Source organism: Halyomorpha halys, unplaced genomic scaffold (assembly GCF_000696795.3).
Source record: "Halyomorpha halys isolate HHAL.00 unplaced genomic scaffold, Hhal_1.1 Scaffold1503.1, whole genome shotgun sequence".
In the NCBI taxonomy this organism is placed as follows: domain Eukaryota; kingdom Metazoa; phylum Arthropoda; class Insecta; order Hemiptera; family Pentatomidae; genus Halyomorpha; species Halyomorpha halys.
The window spans coordinates 203,202-224,853 of NW_027107167.1; the positions used below are offsets into that span (position 1 = coordinate 203,202).

The following is a 21,652-nucleotide window of genomic DNA, read 5'->3' on the forward strand; positions in this document are numbered from 1 at the left end:
TAATGGTGACACATTAATAGCTGCTAATTTCTTATTTTTATATACGACCATTGATAATTTTCTATTTTTAAGCGGGGAAAAACACGTTAAAATTTAACAAAGCCCGAGATAGCAAAAATTGCATATTTTAGACTACGTATCGTATAGGAATCATCCACGAATAGTTGGAGATTTTTATCATTAATCGATAAAAAGACCGGAAATCGATCTACTTTACATCGCCTCCTCCATGTCCAACTATTATATGGAACAAGATCAGATTAGCGGAAACAAGTATGTCAAAAATTACCCCAGCCTTGAGGTAGATGGTCAGTCTAGATATTGCTGGACAACAGGTGCCACGAGGTTTCGGCGTCAGCTAACCCGTCGGCATCAGGCATCATCTGAATATTCATGCACCTAACAGACCAGTTAATCATCATTACATCGTACGGACATGTTTGTTTATGTACCTGTCACTAGGATCACACTCATGTACAAGTGGAGTCAGGCAGTGTTAGGTAAATGTACATATATTATTAAGAAAAAAAAAGGGGAGTGAATCGACCAACGCGTCAAGTTGCTTACGACATGACACTTGACTCATCAGCGACTGATTGCACCGGGCGTCCTTGACTTGAGGCAATTACGTTGCACCCCTTCAGCCTCACTTTTTTTTCTTTCTTTCATTTTCTTAAATGTTCCTACCCAGCTGACTGCCTTCCCCTAGTCGGCACGAGCACGATGGATATCGTATCCAAACCAATCCTATCTCATCATAGAGATTCAACAATCATCTCTAAAATTTAAGAACTCCATATAAAGAGACTTAAATCGATTAACATAATCCATCTAGAGGAACCTGTGAAAATAATTCGCTGAAAAATATGATGCTTCCATAATCTATGAAAAAAAAATCAGGTCTTTGGTAAGCTTAGCACAAGTAAAGGAATTGTAAAAAACATATCTAATCCTCGTCGTAAAATCGAGACTCAAAAAATTAATTTATAAAATTATTTACGATTTATCAATAAATTTGATTAAGCACTAATTTACTCTGCTAAGGAGCGCAAAAATCTGATTAATGGTGAAAATCTGCTGAGAATTGTTCGAAGTTTTATTGTATACTTCGTAACTTGCACAACTGAGCTTACAAGCTTTGACAAACGTTCGTGGAAATAAGGAAGGAAAAAAGAAAAATCGAAGCAGATAGCCTGAATTCCGAAACGGAAAAAATGGGGGCTGAAAACTCCGAGCGACGAGGATTGTTGAGCCGGCAGAGATGGAAGATAAGGGACCTAATAAACTGCTGGAGTTCTGGAGAAGGCCGAGCTTAGATCAGTATGTTCGTATCGTAATGCTTAATCGGATGCTTCGTCTGGAATTCCAGATCTGTCTGTCTGTTCGCCTCATTCATTCATTAGAAAATGAGATTACCCTCATAAAACTATAAGTATGAATGAAGTTGCGTCTGCGAGTTAAAAATTGCAAATTAAGAGTAGTATTTCAAATAAAAAATTAAAAAAAGGTAAAACAAACAACAATAATTTATTTATAAATCTAAATCATACAAAAAAAATTTTTAGTTTACTTTTTTTTTGATACATTAGAAATACAACATTTTTTAAAGCAATAGTTATATTACGTTTTTAATTTGAAAATTCAGGTTAAAATCATAAAATTAATTTTTATAGGACTCTACTTATTACTGCGTATTTTAAGACTGTTACAAATATATAAATAAACTAATTCTGTTTTATCCTTTTTCAAAAAAATTCTAATGCATTTTAGAATGATTGGCTTCTGTGTTTGCGAAAATATTTTATGATTATTAGTACTTAAATAATTACAGGATGAAAACTAATTAATACCAAAAAGAACAAAATTATTTTCCAAATGAAAATTGAAAAATAAAAATAAGAAAATTAACAGTTTGACCGAGACATAACTTAAACGACAGCCACCCACGAGCCAATATTTGCGAATACGGCCATTCTTATAGATGTTATCTCTGTTGACCCCACATACAACACCCCAGGGTTTCGCTATATACAGAACTGAAATATGATTTTCTTTTACGAATTTAGTATTGGTACAGGACAAAAGGAAAAATTAAAATACTGGCGAAATTTTCAATTATTATAAGAAAAAATATATATTAATACGATATAATTTAATAATTCAACATGTCTCATATTTACATCATAGATAAACATGAGGATACTGTATTTTAAAACAAAACAAATGAACAAGGTAGTCTTCGAAACGCCATCAAGTATAAAAAATTCCTAAAATATTTCTTAAGGAATCAATATAAAATAGTCAATTTAATAAAAAATATAAAATTCAAATTTAAAACGGAATAATGTTCAGAAAAAATATTTAATGCCTCATTACAAAAAAAAAAATATATTAGATACACTACTCCGACAATTTAATCAAGATATGTTTAAGCAACAAAAAGGAAAACGTTTAATATTTAAAAAATAGTAGAATTATAAGTATAAATAAGTAATTTAAAATGGTTAACTAAATAAGTTATTTAAGTATAAAAATAAGCAAATTTGATTTGTTTTCAGAACTGCATCACGTTCTTCATTACTTATTTATTTATATTTTTAACGTTAAAACAATCTGGGTCAAACAAATTTTAAAGAAATTAGGGGTTCAGCAATCATTTTTTTATATTAATTAATTAAAGATATTTGTCTAAAAAGGATCTAATTACCATTTTAGGTACATACGACATAAGAAAAAAAATTACCTTTGACTAAATAAAAATATTTTTATTTACAGCAAATAAGAAGCCTCCATCATGGACTAATCAGGTTAGAAACTTTTTCACTAAGAAATAGTTTAATTAAAACTGTTAAATAGTTTAGTTAGAACCTTTTTAGAAGCCCGTTAAATCTGCAACCAAAAAATCGTATATAATGTCAAATGAAAAGGTTTGTTTAAAAACGATTTGGAAGAGTAAAGATTAGAATTTACTTTCAGGACCCATGATACACTTACAAATAATTAGTTTACTATTAACATAGGCAAACCATGTATATAATTTTAGTGTTTGCTGTGTTAAGGGTAAAAAAAAATTACTATACTAGAGCTCAGTACATTCGATCTAGTTTATATATTTATGTTTTTGACTTGATTTCTTCACACAGCAAACACGGATATAAAAGCGATATTTATAACGTATAAATAAAGATATTTCAACTTACATTACAATTTGAACTGAGCCCATACTTCTGCCGTAGGAACTTCTTGAGGTGAAGCATCTTAAAACCAGCTGGGCACTGGAGGTAACGCTTTGGGCCAGATGGAGCGAACTGAAATAACAGATATATTTAGAATAAAATAATTAAAAACTATCTATAATTAAACTATAATTATTCTACAAGAATATTGTAAAAGTTATTTCTAGAAAATGAAGCAACAATAGGCTCAACTCTAAAAAAGTAGAAACTCAACAATAATGAAAACAGGCACAAATCAAAAAAATACAGAAAAAAATAAATTATGTTTTGTTAATTGGGAAAAATGGGAAGGGTCAGTTAATGCAATATTACGAATAAGGCTCAAAATAAAAATAATCATAAAAATCTTTCAAAAGAGACACAATACTATAAAAAACCTAAAAACAGCAGTTTTTGAGTTGAGCCTCACTGAACCATTCTGAATGTGCATCTGAAATTTAGAAAAAATCTAAGATAATTTTAAGTCTGCAACGAGTCGAGTTGTTGTTTGAAGATTTGTTTTCATCAAAAGTTTAGATACAGAATTGTCAACAGTAAAATGGATTGCTAAGAAAATATTTACTTTGCATCCCTATTATAAATGTACTTTAAGAGTGAACTGGATTTATGCTAATTGAATCAGTTAATGAAGCATACAAAAAAAAATAAATAAACTGCATTAGAAATGAGGTATAAAACATTTTAATAGTTGCTGTTATGAACTTATGTTAAACAGCTATATTATTGACGAGAATATAATAATAATAGTATAAAAACATTAATAATTATATAATGAAATTATAACTTTATATTACCTGGGGAGGCTTCGGACTGCTGTTATTGGACCATTCCTCTTTCTCCCGTTCTCTGTAAAAAAAAATGAAAGAATACTTATTTATTGGTGGCAATTTGCGATTATCATGATTGTGCTCATTTATATACACACAAAAAATAAATAAATATAGGGATAATAATAAAATAAATGGAAAAAATAAATCAATCAATATTATTTAAAAACACAAATACAATAATATTAAAAATATAATTATATTTCATTGATATAAATTGTCTTATTCCATTGTGAATTGATATGGTCTGCTTTAAAGAGTTCTTTTGATAATGATATACGATTTAAGTTTACTGTTGGTGTATACGTAATACATCATAGAATATTTTAAAAAAATATACAAGTAACTTTATTTTATTCAAAACGCCCTATTTATTAAATTACTTTTGCCTAGGTAATAATTGTTGATTAAACAACAATATTTGAACATAGTATTTACAACAGTCCATCCAATATTCATTTATGTTAAGTGATTCCCTATTATGTCACATTTTCATTTATATGAGAGCGCAGAACCGAGGAACAATTTAACATTTCTAAACCACGAAATTACCAGGCCAGGCTGATATCGAAGCTCTATCTAAAACTTCCCAAGACTATTTATAAATAATCTAGCAAGATGAGAAATATTTAAATAGACTGAGGTGATAAAATACACCAACGTTGGTTTAAACCACAGCATCTCAAGAGCCTGTGAATTTTTATCGCCTCTAGCACTTGGAGACAGAACTTAAGTGGTGATAAGTGTTGGGACGCTAGGCATGCAATAATGGTTCGAGACATTTTCTCGTTCAGTTATATTAGGTTTATGCTTATTCTAAAATGAAATAAAATGTTTCCCATTCATTGAACTATCGGTCAAGGTTATTATTTAATAAGAAAAAATTCTATTAATTATCAATTTAATAAATTAGAAACATTTTCATAGCTATGAAAGATAATAAAATAAATGAATTATTTTTAGTTGCGGAAAATGATTCAAGTACAAAGGTTACAACTTTAATTCATTATGATCTACTTAGAAATATATAAAATTTATTTAATAAGAACTAAGTTAAATTATTTTAATTAAATTATCTTCTTCTTTTATAATTGTATTTTTGTTTGGGAGAGGGAGGAATGAAAGAGCGAAGAGAATAGTCAACTTCTGTTCGGATGATGATCAATAATTAGAAATAATTGGGAGGAAATCATATCGGATCAAGCAAGAAACAGAGGAATCACTCTAGGTGAAGTTAAGAAATTGGCAACGGATGTATTTAAGAAATGGATCCAGATTTTCTCGACATTGTAATGTATGTGAGTTGGTTTAGTTAAGTGAATAGTTACTCCAATGGCATAGGATATAAAACAAATATATATTAATAGATATATTATAATAAATTTTTAATTTTATTGTTTGTAATATTTTTATGTATGTTAAATAGAACATTATTTAATAGCATAATAGTACTATACTGCTTTGATGAACAATACATCTATTTTAAAATATGTGTATAGATATACTATACCTGTCACAATAAATAAACTATATAACTTATTTAATACTAAATTAGGTCCTTAATCTTTTACAAACATTGTACGTCAACAGTAAGTGATCGTGAATCTTTTAAACAGTTTTTTATATTAAATTATGGATTGGAATCAAGATGGCTTCTGATAAATTTATTCCAATTATGCTTATGAGTTCCAGGCACATGGTTTCCGAAGGAAGGCATATATTCATCAGGCAACGATAACCACAAAGCTCATGACATCTGTTGGGCATTACCATTCCATCCCTTCCTACGCCACCAACTCCCTAATTTAGCATAACAATACAATTATAAATCCCCCGAAGCTCCCCTCCCCGGCGTGCTTTTTTTTTGGCGAATTTTATTTCCTTAAAAGCAGGGGCTGAAGGATATCTTTTATGCTTGAAGGAGGGGATAAGGCGGGTACGGGAATATCTCAGGAGACCCCGACCAATAAATAATACTCGATGTCCTGTGAAAAGAAAATTTCAAAGGAAATCACCCCCTTTCCCTTTTACATTTTCCCTCCCGTTTCACCAAGGGGTTGGCGAATTTAGCCGGTCTCCATTTCATATATGCTAAGAAGATATGAGGGAGGAAAACATAACTAGTTACTTCGGAAATGGAAGTTCTTCCACTAAAATTCTATTCAAGATGAAAACCGGGAAAAACGAGATAAGAAATCGGAAATTAAACAGGATCTGATGTTGAATCAAAATCAAGAATTTTAATATAACTCCACAAATATTAATATATCGATCTTATAACGTACACATATTAATTTTAACGATTTCATTTAGTCTGTTGGCTTAAAAAGTAGAGTTTCAGTACTTTGTAAGGCAGAACTATTACTAGACCAACGGTTGTGCAAGGAGGTGATTTGGTCAGAATCACGCTCGACCACCAGATTTATACCCAATTAAGGGTATCCAATTTATGAAGCTGGGTGAACCCCAGGAGGGCTCCGTAACCCACAGGGTTGACTCACTGGAACAGTGCAAAAGAAAACAATTTTCTGCTCAGCTGGATTCGAACCCAGGTCCTTGGAATTAGTAGCATCTATAGAATTACTACGGTACCAACTCGCTCCCCTTAAAAAAGTATATATGTATAAAATATTTTTTTTTTGGAACTTGTTTATGATTATTAATTTATTTATTAATTTTTTTTATTATTTATTTGGAACTTATATTTAAGAAGATGTGGCTACTGAAAGATAAGGAAAGACATTAGAATGCAAAATAAAATATTATCCAACGTTAAAAACCTAGCAATTTATTTTAAGATATTGTCCTCACCTCTTAAAATACTGTTCCTACCATATAATGTATGTAACGTATGTTTCTGTAAAAAGGGCGAATTCGACGATTTTAACATTTTCATATTTGGGATTTTTAACAAAAATATTCATCTAAACTAATAAGTTCAAATTTGAGATACGTAATGAGGTTCTCAAAAATATAAACATGTAGGTTTTTCGTCCGAAACCAATTTACCAGACTAGATAAGGCAAGACAACGCCGAAGAAATGGCACTTTCGGTTAAAAGCACCTCATAGCTCTCAGGTTAGAGAGAAACAGTTTGCAAACAACGCAATTGGCCAAATGCGCCGCAAAGGGAGGGAGACACTAATAGAGTCATTAATATTAGAGTAAGGTATTTGGGAGGAAGGGTAAGGGCACTTTCATTTTGATTGGACCCGGGGGTTAGGATCTTAAAGGATTTACAGGATACATCTCAATTAAACCTCCCCCACCGCCTTCGCGGCGGGCCAATCAGCTTGGATTTTTCATTTAACTTCTCTCCCCCCCCCCTTCCTCGTTAATTAAAACACTATCAAAAGTAAAAAGCTCTCCTGGAGAAACTTTTGCCGACTCTTGAAAATTCATTAAACGGATTTCGAAGGGAGGAATCACTGTTTTTAAGTTGTAAAAGAATCTAGTATAAAAAAGTTAAAATTTATTGGAGGCTAGAGGTAAGGGTATTTCTGGTATATCTGGATATTTCGGGTAGTAAGAATATTTCTGAAAATGGATTCCAATATTTTTTTTCGAATCAACGAGAAATAGGTATTTTATCATATTATCGTTATTATCACTATTTAGTGTGTTAATAGTATATAATGTGTTAATAGTATAATAGTATTAATATTAATAACCTTAATAGAATTAATAAATAAACTATTTAGTGTATTTAACCTTAATAGAATTAAGAAATAAACTATTTCGTGCATTTAATCTTAATAGAATTAATAAACAAACTTTTTAGTGTATTTAACCTTAATAGAATAATTAAATAAACTATTTAGTGTATTTAACCTTAATATAATTAAGAAATAAACTATTTCGTGCATTTAATCTTAATAGAATTAATAAACAAACTTTTTAGTGTATGTAACCTTAATAGAATAATTAAATAAACTATTTAGTGTATTTAATCTAAAAGCTTTAAATTATGCACTAGACATCGATAGGTCAAAAAGCAATAAAAAAAAAAAAAAAAAAACTTCCCCTAAAGTACCTTTTAGTTTTCTTTATTTGAAAAAAATTACCTATATCACTTTCTTAATAGTCATTAAACATAGATTATCAACTTGTAAAAAAAATAAACTGTTTTTAAAAAATCCAAGTTATAATTCGAAGCTCGTTAAATGCACCATGAAGAAGTTTTTTTAAAAATTAATATAAGGCAATCCACAGCGAAGGTGATGTTTGCTTAGTTATCTACAGTTGACCAACCGACTGTAACCATGGTGGGGGGTCAAGTTTTTTATTTTGTGAGACCGCCACTTAATGAAAAAAGTCAACGCCCCAAGCCGGATTCGAACCGGCGCCGCCTGCAGATCTCGGACCGATAGACCAGGCGCCTAACCATCTGAGCCACGGAAAGTCCCATGAAGAACTTTATGAACATTATTTTTCTAAGAGTAGTTTTCATGCTATTTGCCAATATATTCAGAAAATGTAAATCATCTCGTTATTTTGACAATATATATTTCATAAAGTCAAATAATTGAAATGGTTAATTTTTTTCCTCCATCTATTTCTTGATTTTTTTCGATTTCTAACAATACAACTTCAGTATTTACCTAGTAATTATAAAATTATAAATCCTGGGATCATTACATTTGAAAATTACCAAAAACAAGTATCATAAAAATCTCCACAGTAGAATGGGAAAAGGAACAGAAAGAGACGTCGGTGATTTATGGAGTAGAGTCGTGCTGACTAAGGCAGTATTACCAGCCAGCCCTAACATTACATCGCCCTGCAAATGAGATCTAACTGCCAAAAAAGTTTAACGATGCCATAAGACGAAGAAAACTACGGGTAATAATGGCTTTAGTCCTATTTACAGCTGATTGTACTTACTTTCACGATCATGACAGTAATTTTTAGCAGATAATGCGGTGTATAATGAAGAATACAGTTCCGTCGGGGCTCAACTCAAAAGTTAGAGAAATTCCGAGATAATATCAACTGCTACAATTCAAGAAAATAAGTGACAATTCTGAGGAAATACAATAACTATAAATAGAAAAATTAGGCTATAAAAGGTTCTGAACAATTTCGTTCATATGTCTAAGCAAAACGTATTAGCACAAGAGGAAAAAAATTAACTATTTCAACCTAATTTTGGATTACTTTAATGAACACTATGTATAATTACTAGTCAAAAATTATGAGGGCGAAGTATGATAGGGGGAAAAATAAGGCGGCTTTTTTAAAACGTTAAAAACAAATATTTTTTTCATTCGAAGCTTAACATTGTTAAAACTATAAGCACAACTAGAAAACTTAATAAATAATTTAAAATACAGGAAATTTGCTAAAAGATGAGGCCTAAAATATCATAAAAGCCACTACATCGACGAGGATAAACGTCATTAACTACGTTTTAGCATATTAAGCCAACTTTAATTTGATTGCTAATAGATATCTATACGTCTCATGGAGATAAAGATTTCCCATAGTAAATTCAATAACTACAGATCATTTACCTCGAGAATTATATCATGAAAACTTTACTAAAACTTTATCCCGAGAACTAGCTTAGAAGCTAGGCTTCAAATTATAACAAATTAACTCTGCTTCAAATAATATTCTATTAGGTTTTCTAGTATAGTATGTAGGAGCTCTGATTGAAACAGTTTTTTCTTTTTTAACATTTTGAAAAAAAAAAAAACGCCATTTTGTATCCCTCCTGACTATATCAATTAAACTCATCAATTTTGAATAGTAATTACAAGAGGAGAAAAAAATCAGCTATTTCAACCCAATTTTTTGATTAAAGACTTTATTCCGGGAACTATTGAACGTAGTAATTTTTACTAGAGCTCAAATTTGAGCAAATTAACCCTGTTTCATATAATATTCTATTAGGTTTTCTATTGTAGAATGTAGGAGCTCCTAATGAAAAATTAATATTTTGAAAAATCGCCCTTTTTTATTCCATCTAACTATAATACCATACTCATCAATTATAGTTTTCATTAAAGTAATAAAAAATTGAGGTGAAATAACTGTTGTTTTTTTCACCGGTCTCTTATACTGTAAGTCGTGGAACCGTTTGTTGGAAAGTAGTGTTAAAAAGTTTTCTTTTTTTTTTTGGTCATTTTGTGTTTTTTAAATTTAGCATGAGCAAGTCAATTTAAATTCTAGAATATAAAAATGAACATTACATTTCTACAGTGGCGGTTATTTAATTTTAAATCGTCATAAATTTAGAATTTTTTGTTAATAACGAACATATTATTAACGAATATGTATTAGTGAATGAAATACCTTGTTATTTTTTAAATAAATATAACATATATACAGGAATTTATTTTCCTAAATAACTAAAACAGTACAGTATCACTTCAGACTTGAGTCTTAAATACCTTAAGGCAGTATAAGAAAGAAAATTAAAATTAAAAGTTAAAAATATTATGATAAAGTATAATAGTGTAAATTAATTGTGATTAAAAGTTTTAATTTAATGTGAAGAATTGAATATTAAATAAATAGGGTAAAATTTTGACTGAAATTATTTAATTGGATAGAATAGCCTGCATAAAGTTTATTAAAATTGATATTATAAATTTGTAATAAGGACGGTCGAATTGTCCGAAACGTCGGATTTATAAAGAAAATTGTTTTGAGACTAAAATTAGATAACATACTACATATTTACCTATTGTATTATTTTGTACAGTTGTAAATTACTATAATTTTAAATAATTAAAAAAAAAATTAGATAAAATTTATTTTACTTTTATAAAAATAGAATATTTTAGTTTGATGGAGTATGCATAGTAATGTAATATTTGATTTTTTTTTTTAAATAAACTTTAGAAGCTCGTATTTTCAGACTCTGGACATAAAATTAGCTGTTGATACAGTTTACCTCTATCTATGTTTTTATCTTTCATTTTTAAATATTTTTAAATTTTATATAAATTGTAATTCAGTACTTAAGCTTCATTACGGACACTTTGCTGCTGTACTAAAGTACCGCATACATCATTCAAAATTCACATGGAAGGCATTAATATCGATAATAAAAATTATAAATAATGAGATAATATTAAAACATATATATATATCCGAATCTACACCTTCTTCGCAAGTAGATAGCAGCACATAGACGAGCTAATTGAAGACAGGACGAGGTAACTGGAACGATAACGGATCTAACGGTACTGTGGGAGTACGCTTCATCAATGGGCCGCTTCCCCTCCGTCTTCGCGGAGCCGTTTGGAAATAGTTTGGTGCACTTTGGAGGTCATCCAAACTGCATTCATGGCTCATGGGTCAGTGCAATAATTGTTCATCAGACTCTAGACTTGTATGGCGATTTAGAACTATTTGTACCATATATTTATCAATGCATATCTTTATCAACATAATAAACTTATGAAACAAATAATTAATAAGCTATACTCACATTTTATATAAAATGCTTTTCAATATAATAAATAAATAACTATTAGGTGTTAATACGATAACTATATAGGTGTTAAAAAAAATATATAGAGTTTAAAAAAACTAAATTGGTGTTAATACGTTTTCAAAATTACTTCAAGGGCACCCAACTTCACTAATTGCACAAAATATATTTCTATTATTTTTTTAAGTATATAGACACTTTAACTTCTATATCATATTTTCCTATTAAACTTCTTAATAGGTTTCCAAGTCAAGAGGACTTAAAACACTCACACAAGGCATTATATTCATGACGACATAAGCATTAAATAAAATATGAAAACTCTTTATTTTTGAAAAAGTTAAAAGAAATTTAATAACCTCTAATAAAAAAAATTAGAAACCAAAAGATAAAATTAGTAAGGATGAACCACCTGGATGCAAAAGGGAATGAGAAAAAAATAACAAATTAATTTGAAGACAGGATTTTAGGAAATGTTACTTAAACCATCAATACAGACAAAACAATAGTTCTTAATTTAAATTTTTATTCTTAACTAGATTCAGCTAGCAATTAAATTCTTTCCATCTAATGATTTAAAAAACTTCAAGAAACTCTGGTAAAGTCTAAAATTTATCTAAACATTTTAGTTTTCTTTTTAATTTTTTTAAATTATCCGCTAATATCTAAATTACATATTTTCTTTAATAATAGAATTTAATGTAATTCAATGAAAACTTATTTATTTGATTTTATTATTTTTTATTTAATTCTTAATTTAAACAGATGTCAACTAATCCTTCAACAAAATTCACACTCATATTTTGAGATAAAATTTAAAATTTTAATTCCAAATTAATTTTTTTAATCAATTTCAAAATTATTTTTGTATATTTTATTTTATTCATATCTAGATAATTTTGTCCTAATTTCTTAATGAGAAAAGTTCGAGCTTATTAGACCAAACATTTTTTTCAGATTTTATTATCATACTGTGATATGAAACTGCATTTAAAAAATACAATATTATTTTTTTTTTGTATCTCTCTTTAAAATAAATCATATTTTAAGGGACTTTTCTGGCTAGATTTTAATTCAGAACACTTTTTTAGTTTTTAATACCTACCACTGGTACAATGAAACATAACAATGGACCCTCATTACTTCCTAAGACAACTCGGACAGTTCCAGTTGAGCTGATAGATAGCTCCGTTAAAGAGGGACCAACTCTCTCGGAGAAGAGAGTCGTGACGAAAACAAGTTATCAGATGACTAAGAGAAGACAGTAATATAGGCAAAAAGTTGGTAGCAAACAATGGGCTTTATTAAGTCCCCCGGCGGAGCTTGGCTAAGCCCCCTAATGCTCGCGCGGGTCAGATCCCGCTCCGTTAATAATTCATGAGAGGACTCCCGGTAATCTCAACCTACCCGCTACACCTTTTAAAACATCGTCTCTATTAAGGCTTTGCCAAACAAATTTTTTTTTTATTTTGTCATTTACATACTTTTTATTCGGACTTCGTCGGTTTCGCAGTAAAGCCAATTAACACCGGAATATATAATTTATCGATCGAGGGTAGCAAACGCAGGTCTAATTTCAGGACTTTTTTTTTTTAAGACAAAGTTCCTCACTCATATCCAATTAAAAGAAAAAAAGTTGATTCGTTCCATTCATGTGCGCGATTAAAATTATATTTTAAGTTCCAGTGGTTTCAAAACATCATTTTTAGCTACAGAGAAGCGTTGGAAACTGTTAAAAAAATTGTTTTAAATGATATCAAAAAGTTATATGCAATAAAGTGTCATAAAAAACCAAAGAGGATTAATAAATACAGAATTACAGGAATATTAAACATTTTTTTTACTCGAAATTATAAAATATGAACTTACATCGATTTTGGACACCAATTTAGTGATTGATTGTATATATTTTTGTTTTAACATTGATTTTCTTCAGAAAACATACGTAAAATTTTCTCTAAACTTATTATTATCTATAACCTTTTAAAAAAATTAATTCCTAAGCAATGACCTATTTTAAAATTTATATTATTGTCTTTATGCAAATATATAAAAATATTTTTTTAATATTTAAATTTAAATTATCTGTAGCTTAAGTTTAAGCATGTTTACCACCAAGAATTATTAACAACTTATAAAAGCACTGAGCAATTAAATGCCAGCCGGATGTTTTTATCAATTTACTTATAATATGACAAACAATAATGATAAAACTATTTCATAAAATATTATGTTAAATTATTACTATATCACAAAAAAATATTTCAATAAATTTTAATTCATTTGAAAAAATAGTAATACAAATACTAGCCTACATAATTACAAATGTACTTTATATGCCTCTTCATTTCCTTCTAATCTATTTTATTTAATTGAGTAAGTAGTCAAGGTTTTTTTTAATTGCATTTTTTTAATAACATTACGAAGATCACACAAATACTTTTTAAAAAACTTTTAAATGATAAGATTTTTTTTTTCTTGCTGTCACATTGCGTAAACTTCACAATGCCACAAATAGATATTATTTTCTAAAAGTTGAATAAAAAACTTACAAAAAAAAAAAAATTACGTAAACAAGAAAAGGAAAAAAAAATAACTTGAATAAAACCACAGACAGCGGAAGTGCGGTGAAGAAGCGTCAGAGGTGTAATGAAGAAAGCAGACAGCCCTTACCTGGGGGCCTGTTGACGTGGTTAGGGTTGATAAACAGTTCGAGGAGAAGAGACGGGGAGTATGGGAAGGAGGGAGGGAGGAGAGTGATCAGGAGGGAGATGAGGAGGGAGGGATATCGATCCAAGGGAGCGTCATCGGGGTTACCAAGGCAACGGGGGCGGGCAGGCCCCACCCCCCTGCCGTCTCCAGTCCGGGCCTTGGGGCACTTCGGGGGTGGCTCGTTTCTATCTTGTGCCCAATCGATCCTCTACGAGTATCTTGAAGGAGAGGTTTCCAAAATTGTCGATGCAAATTCTATATTCATCAACTTTAAATTTTTCTAGTACAAATAAAAATATAATGAAAACTGTCATGAATGACAGCAATTGAATAAGATGAAATAGGAATCATAGTTTGACAACTATAGGAATAGGTAAACTATGTTATATATATGAGGAGAAGATGGTTGGGGGTGCGGTCAATGAAACACAAATAAGTATGACACTTATCATTATATCACGATTCATACTTATTTGTGTTTCATTGACCGCACCCCCAACCATCTTCTCCTCATTTATCATCCACGGTCAACTATCTCTCATAATTATGTTATATATATGGCAGGATCTGAGATACTGCAGTATGTGAGTTACTGGAGTGAGATTCCAGTGAGTCATATATAGTCAATCTCAATGCCTGGAATGAATTACAGTTCTTTATATTAGATTCACCGATAAGAATTAGCTTATTAGGAGGAATAGAGACTTGAGTCACGAAAGCAGAACGTGAATGACTTTTCAAAGAGTAGTTACATATATAGTCAAACGTAACGCTGATAAATACTATAATCCCAAGAGGAAATAACCCACTTATTAAGAACTATGTTCGTTGTGCAGAACCCACTGGATTGGTAAAAGAATGTTGACAGGATGTTGCATTCGTGGTTCAATGAATAGGTCTCTTTGAACTCTCTCGCTCAAAATGTGATGTTCGAGATCAGTTGGTTCAAATAAGTCATTTACTTAACCGAGCTACCACTAGTTCGTGAATCACTGATATATTAGCTCAGTAAGAATATGAGTGGTCTGCATAAGTTCCTCAGAGAGTAACTCACCTCTAGTTCATAACGAGTTTCTTATTCAACAGTTGTTAGGGTAAAGAATTTGCTACTTGGTCTGGAAGAAGAGGAAGGAGAACTATTATCAAATTACTTCCACTGAGAAAGACGACTCTATCATGTTTAAAAAGGCTGGATGAACTCTGGTCTGGAGATAAACGTCTTGAATGCCATGACCATGATTCTCTAATAATATGTTAGAAGCAACCCAATCAATCGATTCTCTTTAACTGATTGTTCGATAAGACAATTGGATAAAATATCAGGTAGTGCCTAGAAATCGTTGGCTAGGAAGGTACTACAGGATACGACGGGATATGCTGAGTACTCATCGGGAAGTTACTGACCAGAGGCCCCTCGCTAGAGCACTAACGGTATGAATGAACGGGCCTGCAGTCCCTTCCAGCACGCCCCTGGACGTGACAGTGGTCCTGAAGAAAAAGCGACGAGGAACTTGATACCATCAAAAAGTATTAATTACGTCTGCATATATTTAAAAATTGTATCATGATATAAAATCTTTTAATATAAAATTCGAAAATTAAAAAAAAAAACCTTTTAAAGAATAATACATTATAATGAAACCGAGTCATTTCCACTACTATAATGATATTATATTAATTATATACAGACGTTTTAATATAATAATTATTATAATTTATGAACAATAATATTTATTGATCATTGACTGTCCAATGTATACTGTTAACCAAATGTGTTATAGAATGCTCTACACTTTACGAACGAGAAAAATAATATTTATTGTAGCTATTAGGTTTTGACTAATAAAGTTTTAATAAACAAATATTGGATAACCTATCTTTTTCAGAATCGCAGCAATGAGTTGTTTTATCGTCCATAAAGAATTCGTCGAGTACTTCACCAGTTTTACTTATGCAAGACTATAGTATAGAATAGAGAAAAAACAGTTCGACAAATTCATTAAACGTTTGGCTAATCACCTTTTAATGTACGCTATCGATACGAAATATTGATTCCACGATTCCTCATAACCACCACTGCCTTTGAATACAAGTGATGCGACTGAGTGCAGGGATCCTTTAGGGTCCCTGCTGTACCCACTAAATTTATGACGATAAGCTTGATTTGGGATACTCGAGCCAAGGCTTAACATTGGATGTTTCTATGATGCTTTATTGTTGACTTAAACTACAATTATTTTATTTTAATACGTTCTTAAGTAGATTTTTTTTTTACCGTAGTGTATTGTATGAATGGTTTGATAGTTAATTACTATTAATAATTTTTTTTAAATGTCACAGACTGTAATATTTAAAAATAAAAACAGTTTATTTCTTAAGGATGCTATTACATCAATGTTTTATATAATAAATTGAATATTATTTACTTCCATAGTATTCATTAGTGTTTACGATATAAATAAAACAAAAAGAAATATGTTGTAAATTAGATTGAAGAGAAAATACGTGAAAAGAGTTACCTCTCGAACATACACACACAGAGGAAACCAATAACCAAACTTCCAGGATATCGGTATTTTTTATCAGAGCACGGGAGCCTCAAAGCCGTGTCATCACTCGGAGGGGAAAAAATTCAACCAAAATAAATTTATCGAACGAGAAAGGATTAGCGTTAACAAAAAAAAAAAAAAAAGACGGAATAACCAATCAAATGAAAACCAGAAGTAACAAAGTGAAACCGTCCGACGGTAAAAATTTTAACAGTCAGCAACTGCCGTGATTAGTCGTCCGCTAACAGAACGGCCAACCGTCCGACTTGAAAAATTGATGCGGGCCAATGATGGAAGAGAGCGGTGGGAATTACTGCAGCCCTCCACGTAAATACTTCACCGCCCCCTACCGGAAAAACGGGTGAAAACACTTTTTTCCTCTCAGTCCTCGGGGATAGGAGGCGAATGTGTGGGTGGGATGGGTTTGTGCGTATGGCCATAAAGAAAATGTTTTAAAGGCTGTTTTTATACATTAAATTGATTGCAGTACCTTACTGACGGTAAATTAGAACATAAAATTATTATTAATATTTTATTGTATTTTTTTGGTTAACCTAAAGACTTAAAAATATTAATATTATCTTCAACTAAAAACAAGACCTTACTGGATGGTCATTGAGAGTACAACTACGAAACAAATCGATCTTAACGATTTTTACCTCGAAACACAAATTATTTACATTTTATTATTAGTAGTAAAGATAAGAAACAAATTAATCCACTCGTCAAAAGTCCAATGTCTTTTTTTTTTGAGTTACCGGGTGATCATAGCCTGGGCGACGAAACATAAAAAGTTTTAATTTTTAATAGTATTTGTTGCTAAAAAAAAGTTATTGAATAGTTCAACATACTCCTTCCTTCTAAACTAAGATTAGTTATTGATCTATTCAATCAATTTTATATGATCATATCGAACTAACAGGTTGAGTAATTAAACTAACAAAAAAGTTTGGTGGGTACATGTAAAATGCGACCTTAACTGTGATGTGCTATATATTAATTATATATAACGAAGTGTATAATAGTGCTCTAAACTATACGAACGTTAGCGAAACGAGGGAAACAATCTTTATTCTAACTCTTCTAGGTTTGGGGCTGGTGGTGTGAATACGGAGGGTGGTACCCCGGTGAAAACGTGGCGCCTTGAGAGCCCTTTGACTCGCCGACAAAGAGGGGAGGAAGAGGCGAGGCCAAACGAGATTGCCTCGGGAATCGACGAGGACGTTCTATTAAGTCCTGGCCAGTATCGTCAAGAGTAATGATTAGATACTTATTGGTCAACTACTGAAGAACATGTTTAATGAATTCGTAATGTAAACGTTTCGCCCCACTTTGCAAGGTTTCGTAAGGGCTAAATAAATACTAGATAAAAATATTGTAAGATGTGACAAAAAAATTAGAATATATATACAAAGAGTGAACATTTTTTTTAAAAAATAGTTTTAACAACAAAGATAAAAAAAGAAAAATTAATTAAGTAATATTAACTAATTAATGTATGATGATAGTCGATATATTTATTTACTATAATAATTCACATGTATTCAAAAATATTTTCCTATTATTTTTTTACTCTGTTTGTATATTTATTTTAATTTTTTGTCACATCTAACATTGTACCTTGCCTTCATGTAACCTTGACGAAGCCCTGAAAGGTGTGGCGAAACGTGGTTATGATTAAATAGTTTGTTTAATATTTTGTACCTTTATTGACAACAATCCGGACTATCTTCCTATAATTGGATAATATACTTTTTTAAAATCTACGTATTTATAAAAAATATACAATAAAAGAAGATTAAAAAAAAGTATATTCAATATAAGTCTTGTTAGAGTACATCTACAGTAATCAATACTGCGAGGTCTGAGGGAAGGAGTCCATTGTATGTTCATGAAAGTGGGTCTTCGTCGAATGAAATTGGCTACCTTTTCGTTTGTATTTCATTATTCATGTTTACCGTTAGCTCGAAAACGGTAACAGTGAAATTGTTGTCGACATGGTGAAACATTATTCATCTCCATGGTGCTATTTCGATACCAATCGTGTTCTTTAACATTTAATTCAATAGAGTTTCCTGTAACCACTCAATCACAATCTGATACTAATGAAAATGAATAATTCAACATATCGACCCTTATGCTCTGTTACCTCACTAGTCAGAAAAAATTAACAATATAGTGTAATTTTAATACCAAAAAAACAAAAAATATCAAGTCATCACTCTCTGATACAACTCGTTTCGGCAAACTTAAAATCAAGTTACCTTTATAATTCTTTCTGACCACGAGAATGTTTTTGAGATTTCTCTAGGACGAATTATACTTTTTGTATACGTAAAGTATACAGTTTTTTTTTCTGAATAACAAGGTATCACAGCTTAAGCGACGGTATATGAAACGTTTTGTGCAAAATTGGTGAAGTTCTATACAGTTTTTAATAAGAAATAAGGGTTTTTTTTTCTATCAAAACTAATCAGTGCCCTATTTAAAAGCATTTACGGTCGATTAAGTCAGGAATTAATTAAATAATTTTTTACGAAGATTGTTAATATAATAATAAAGTTTTTTTATGCCAGAGTCTTACCGCATGCACCGCTCAGCTCACTTAGATTTCCGATCTACTTGTAGGCGAGCTCTATTTTTTTTTTTTTTACTTATTCCTTCTTCTTATCTTTCTTTTATCCCCTTCTCCTTCTCCTCATCTTATTTTCCTGTACCCACGTTATTAGTTATATTCACTACATATTATTATAGTAATATTTTCTATTCACTTCTTTTGTCTAACTCAACCTTGTTTCTTTATTCTAGTATTAAACTTACATATTTCATTAGTTACGTGTTTTTTCTTTTCATAACTTTAATTTTTTAATTATTATTAAATTAATATATTCATATTTCTTTGCATTTTATAACTTTAAAATTTTTATTTTCTTGATTATGTCATTCTACTTACATATTTAATTAAATGTTTTATTTTCCATTTATTTCATCACTTAATTTTTATTAATTTTCATTCTGTATAATAATTTACTCTTATCATTCTGTTTATATTTTCTCTTTTTTTTATTCATTGGTTGTTATCTTGCTCTTTGTTCTTAGCCCTGATGAAGGCTTGAAACTTTGGCCGAAACGTTGGCACTATTAAATAAGTTCTCTCAACTTATTTGTTATTAACTGACCGCACGCCCAACCATCTTGTACTCATTTATATTATCAAAGGTCAACATTATCAACTATCTTCTCATCATTATAAAATAACTTGAATTTACTTTTTTAATTTTAGTACAAATGTTCACATATTTTAAATTCGTATTTAGTCACACAGTATATTTTTATTTTATGTTATCTATTCTTTTTCTTTGTTACTTTATATTAGTTTTTATTTTGCCCTGATGAAGCCCTACAAAGTTAGGCAAAACGTTAGTTCTCATTATATAGTATAATTACTATTAGAGTTTTTTTTTTCGCCATCTCCCTTTTAAATCATTTTTTTATATAAAATTAATTTTTATGAGAACAGAATGACTACCATTTTTACTCTCAGCGGTTCATAAAACGCGTTATATATTATAATTAATAATTTCTGAAAAAAAACTCTAGAGAGTTCGGAAGCTCCTGATACCCCAATAACGTGTTTTCAGTATAACACAAGGATCACCTCAGGTATCGGAGACCATGGAAAGGTTGAACAGACTAATTAACAGCCCATAATTAAGCATTTATTACAGTAATATGAGCTGAGATGTAGCGATGAAGCAGACCCAAGGGATAAACTGAAATGGTTGGACCTCAATTATTTCCGAGCGGGTAAAAACGTTCCATCAAAGGCTTCCAGCTGCCACCACTCGGCAATATGTCGCCCACAATTTACATTCCTTCTTTTTTTTTTTTCCTAACCTGAACAAAACGGATGCTTGTAGGGGACGGATTGGTGTGTAAGTATTAAGTGTTATTTATTATTCCCAATTCGTTACGTCTTGTTGAAAACAAATATTATTAATGTATTTCTTTAACACATTGTAATTTGTAGAATTTTTTTTTCCACAGGAAAATGGTAATGAAGATTTCGATTTAAAAGTTTGACAAAAATTTAACCGAGTAAAATAGGATTTTAGATATATTCAGGAGTTAGGAATGGCAAGATGTTTGAAATATATATTTCAATGGGCCATACAAAAATTAGAGAATCCTGAAAACTTATGCTCAGGTACATTATACTTGAAACCTTTAATATTGGAGGTAAAATTGAAAAAAAAAAAATATCTGCGGATTTATAATAATGAAGAATAAAATATTGTGTATGAATTGATGGGTAATTGACTATATTGAGTTATAATTATTAATTGTTGCTTATTATAATAGTTTACACCAACTGGTATGCCGCAGGAACTCCGAAGAGAAAGTAGATCTCGAGAAGTATGGAAATGAAGTACCGTTATAATGTAAAAAATGGTGCAACGGTGAATGTGTTCGTGTGACATGTTAGATATAACAAGGGATGAAAGTAGGTTGTCAGGATAAGTATACACCAAAACATACTTATTGCTTTGTTAACTAACTTTGCTGACCATTAATGAACGATAAAACGAGTTTCTTTAAGAGATGTATTTACATGTTAATATATTTTTGATGGTAACACCTGAGACCATGCAAATCATTATTTTATCATCCGTTATCATCGATAAGCGCTCTTCCAATATAAGCGCATCAATCAGGAAAAGTGTGAATCGTTAATTATACTTATGCAAAAATATATATTTTTATTACTTACTTTTTTTATTAATTACTATTATTTATTAATTTTTATCATTATATCATGATATTACATTTCATAAATCCTAAAAGAAATATATATATATATATATATATAATTGACAATGAGAA

General features: G+C 30.3%; 1 protein-coding gene across 2 annotated transcripts in view; it reads right to left on the reverse strand.

Moving 5' to 3' along the window:
• Positions 1-21,652, reverse strand: part of LOC106689871 (protein suppressor 2 of zeste) — a 142,109-nt gene that overhangs the window by 7,966 nt on the left and 112,491 nt on the right. For both annotated transcript variants that reach the window (XM_014435069.2, XM_014435070.2), the window contains exons 6-7: positions 4,031-4,082; positions 3,201-3,308 (exon numbers count right to left, since the gene is read on the reverse strand). In XM_014435069.2, the coding sequence (XP_014290555.1) occupies positions 3,201-3,308; positions 4,031-4,082 (160 nt within the window). The remainder of the gene's footprint in view (positions 1-3,200; positions 3,309-4,030; positions 4,083-21,652) is intronic.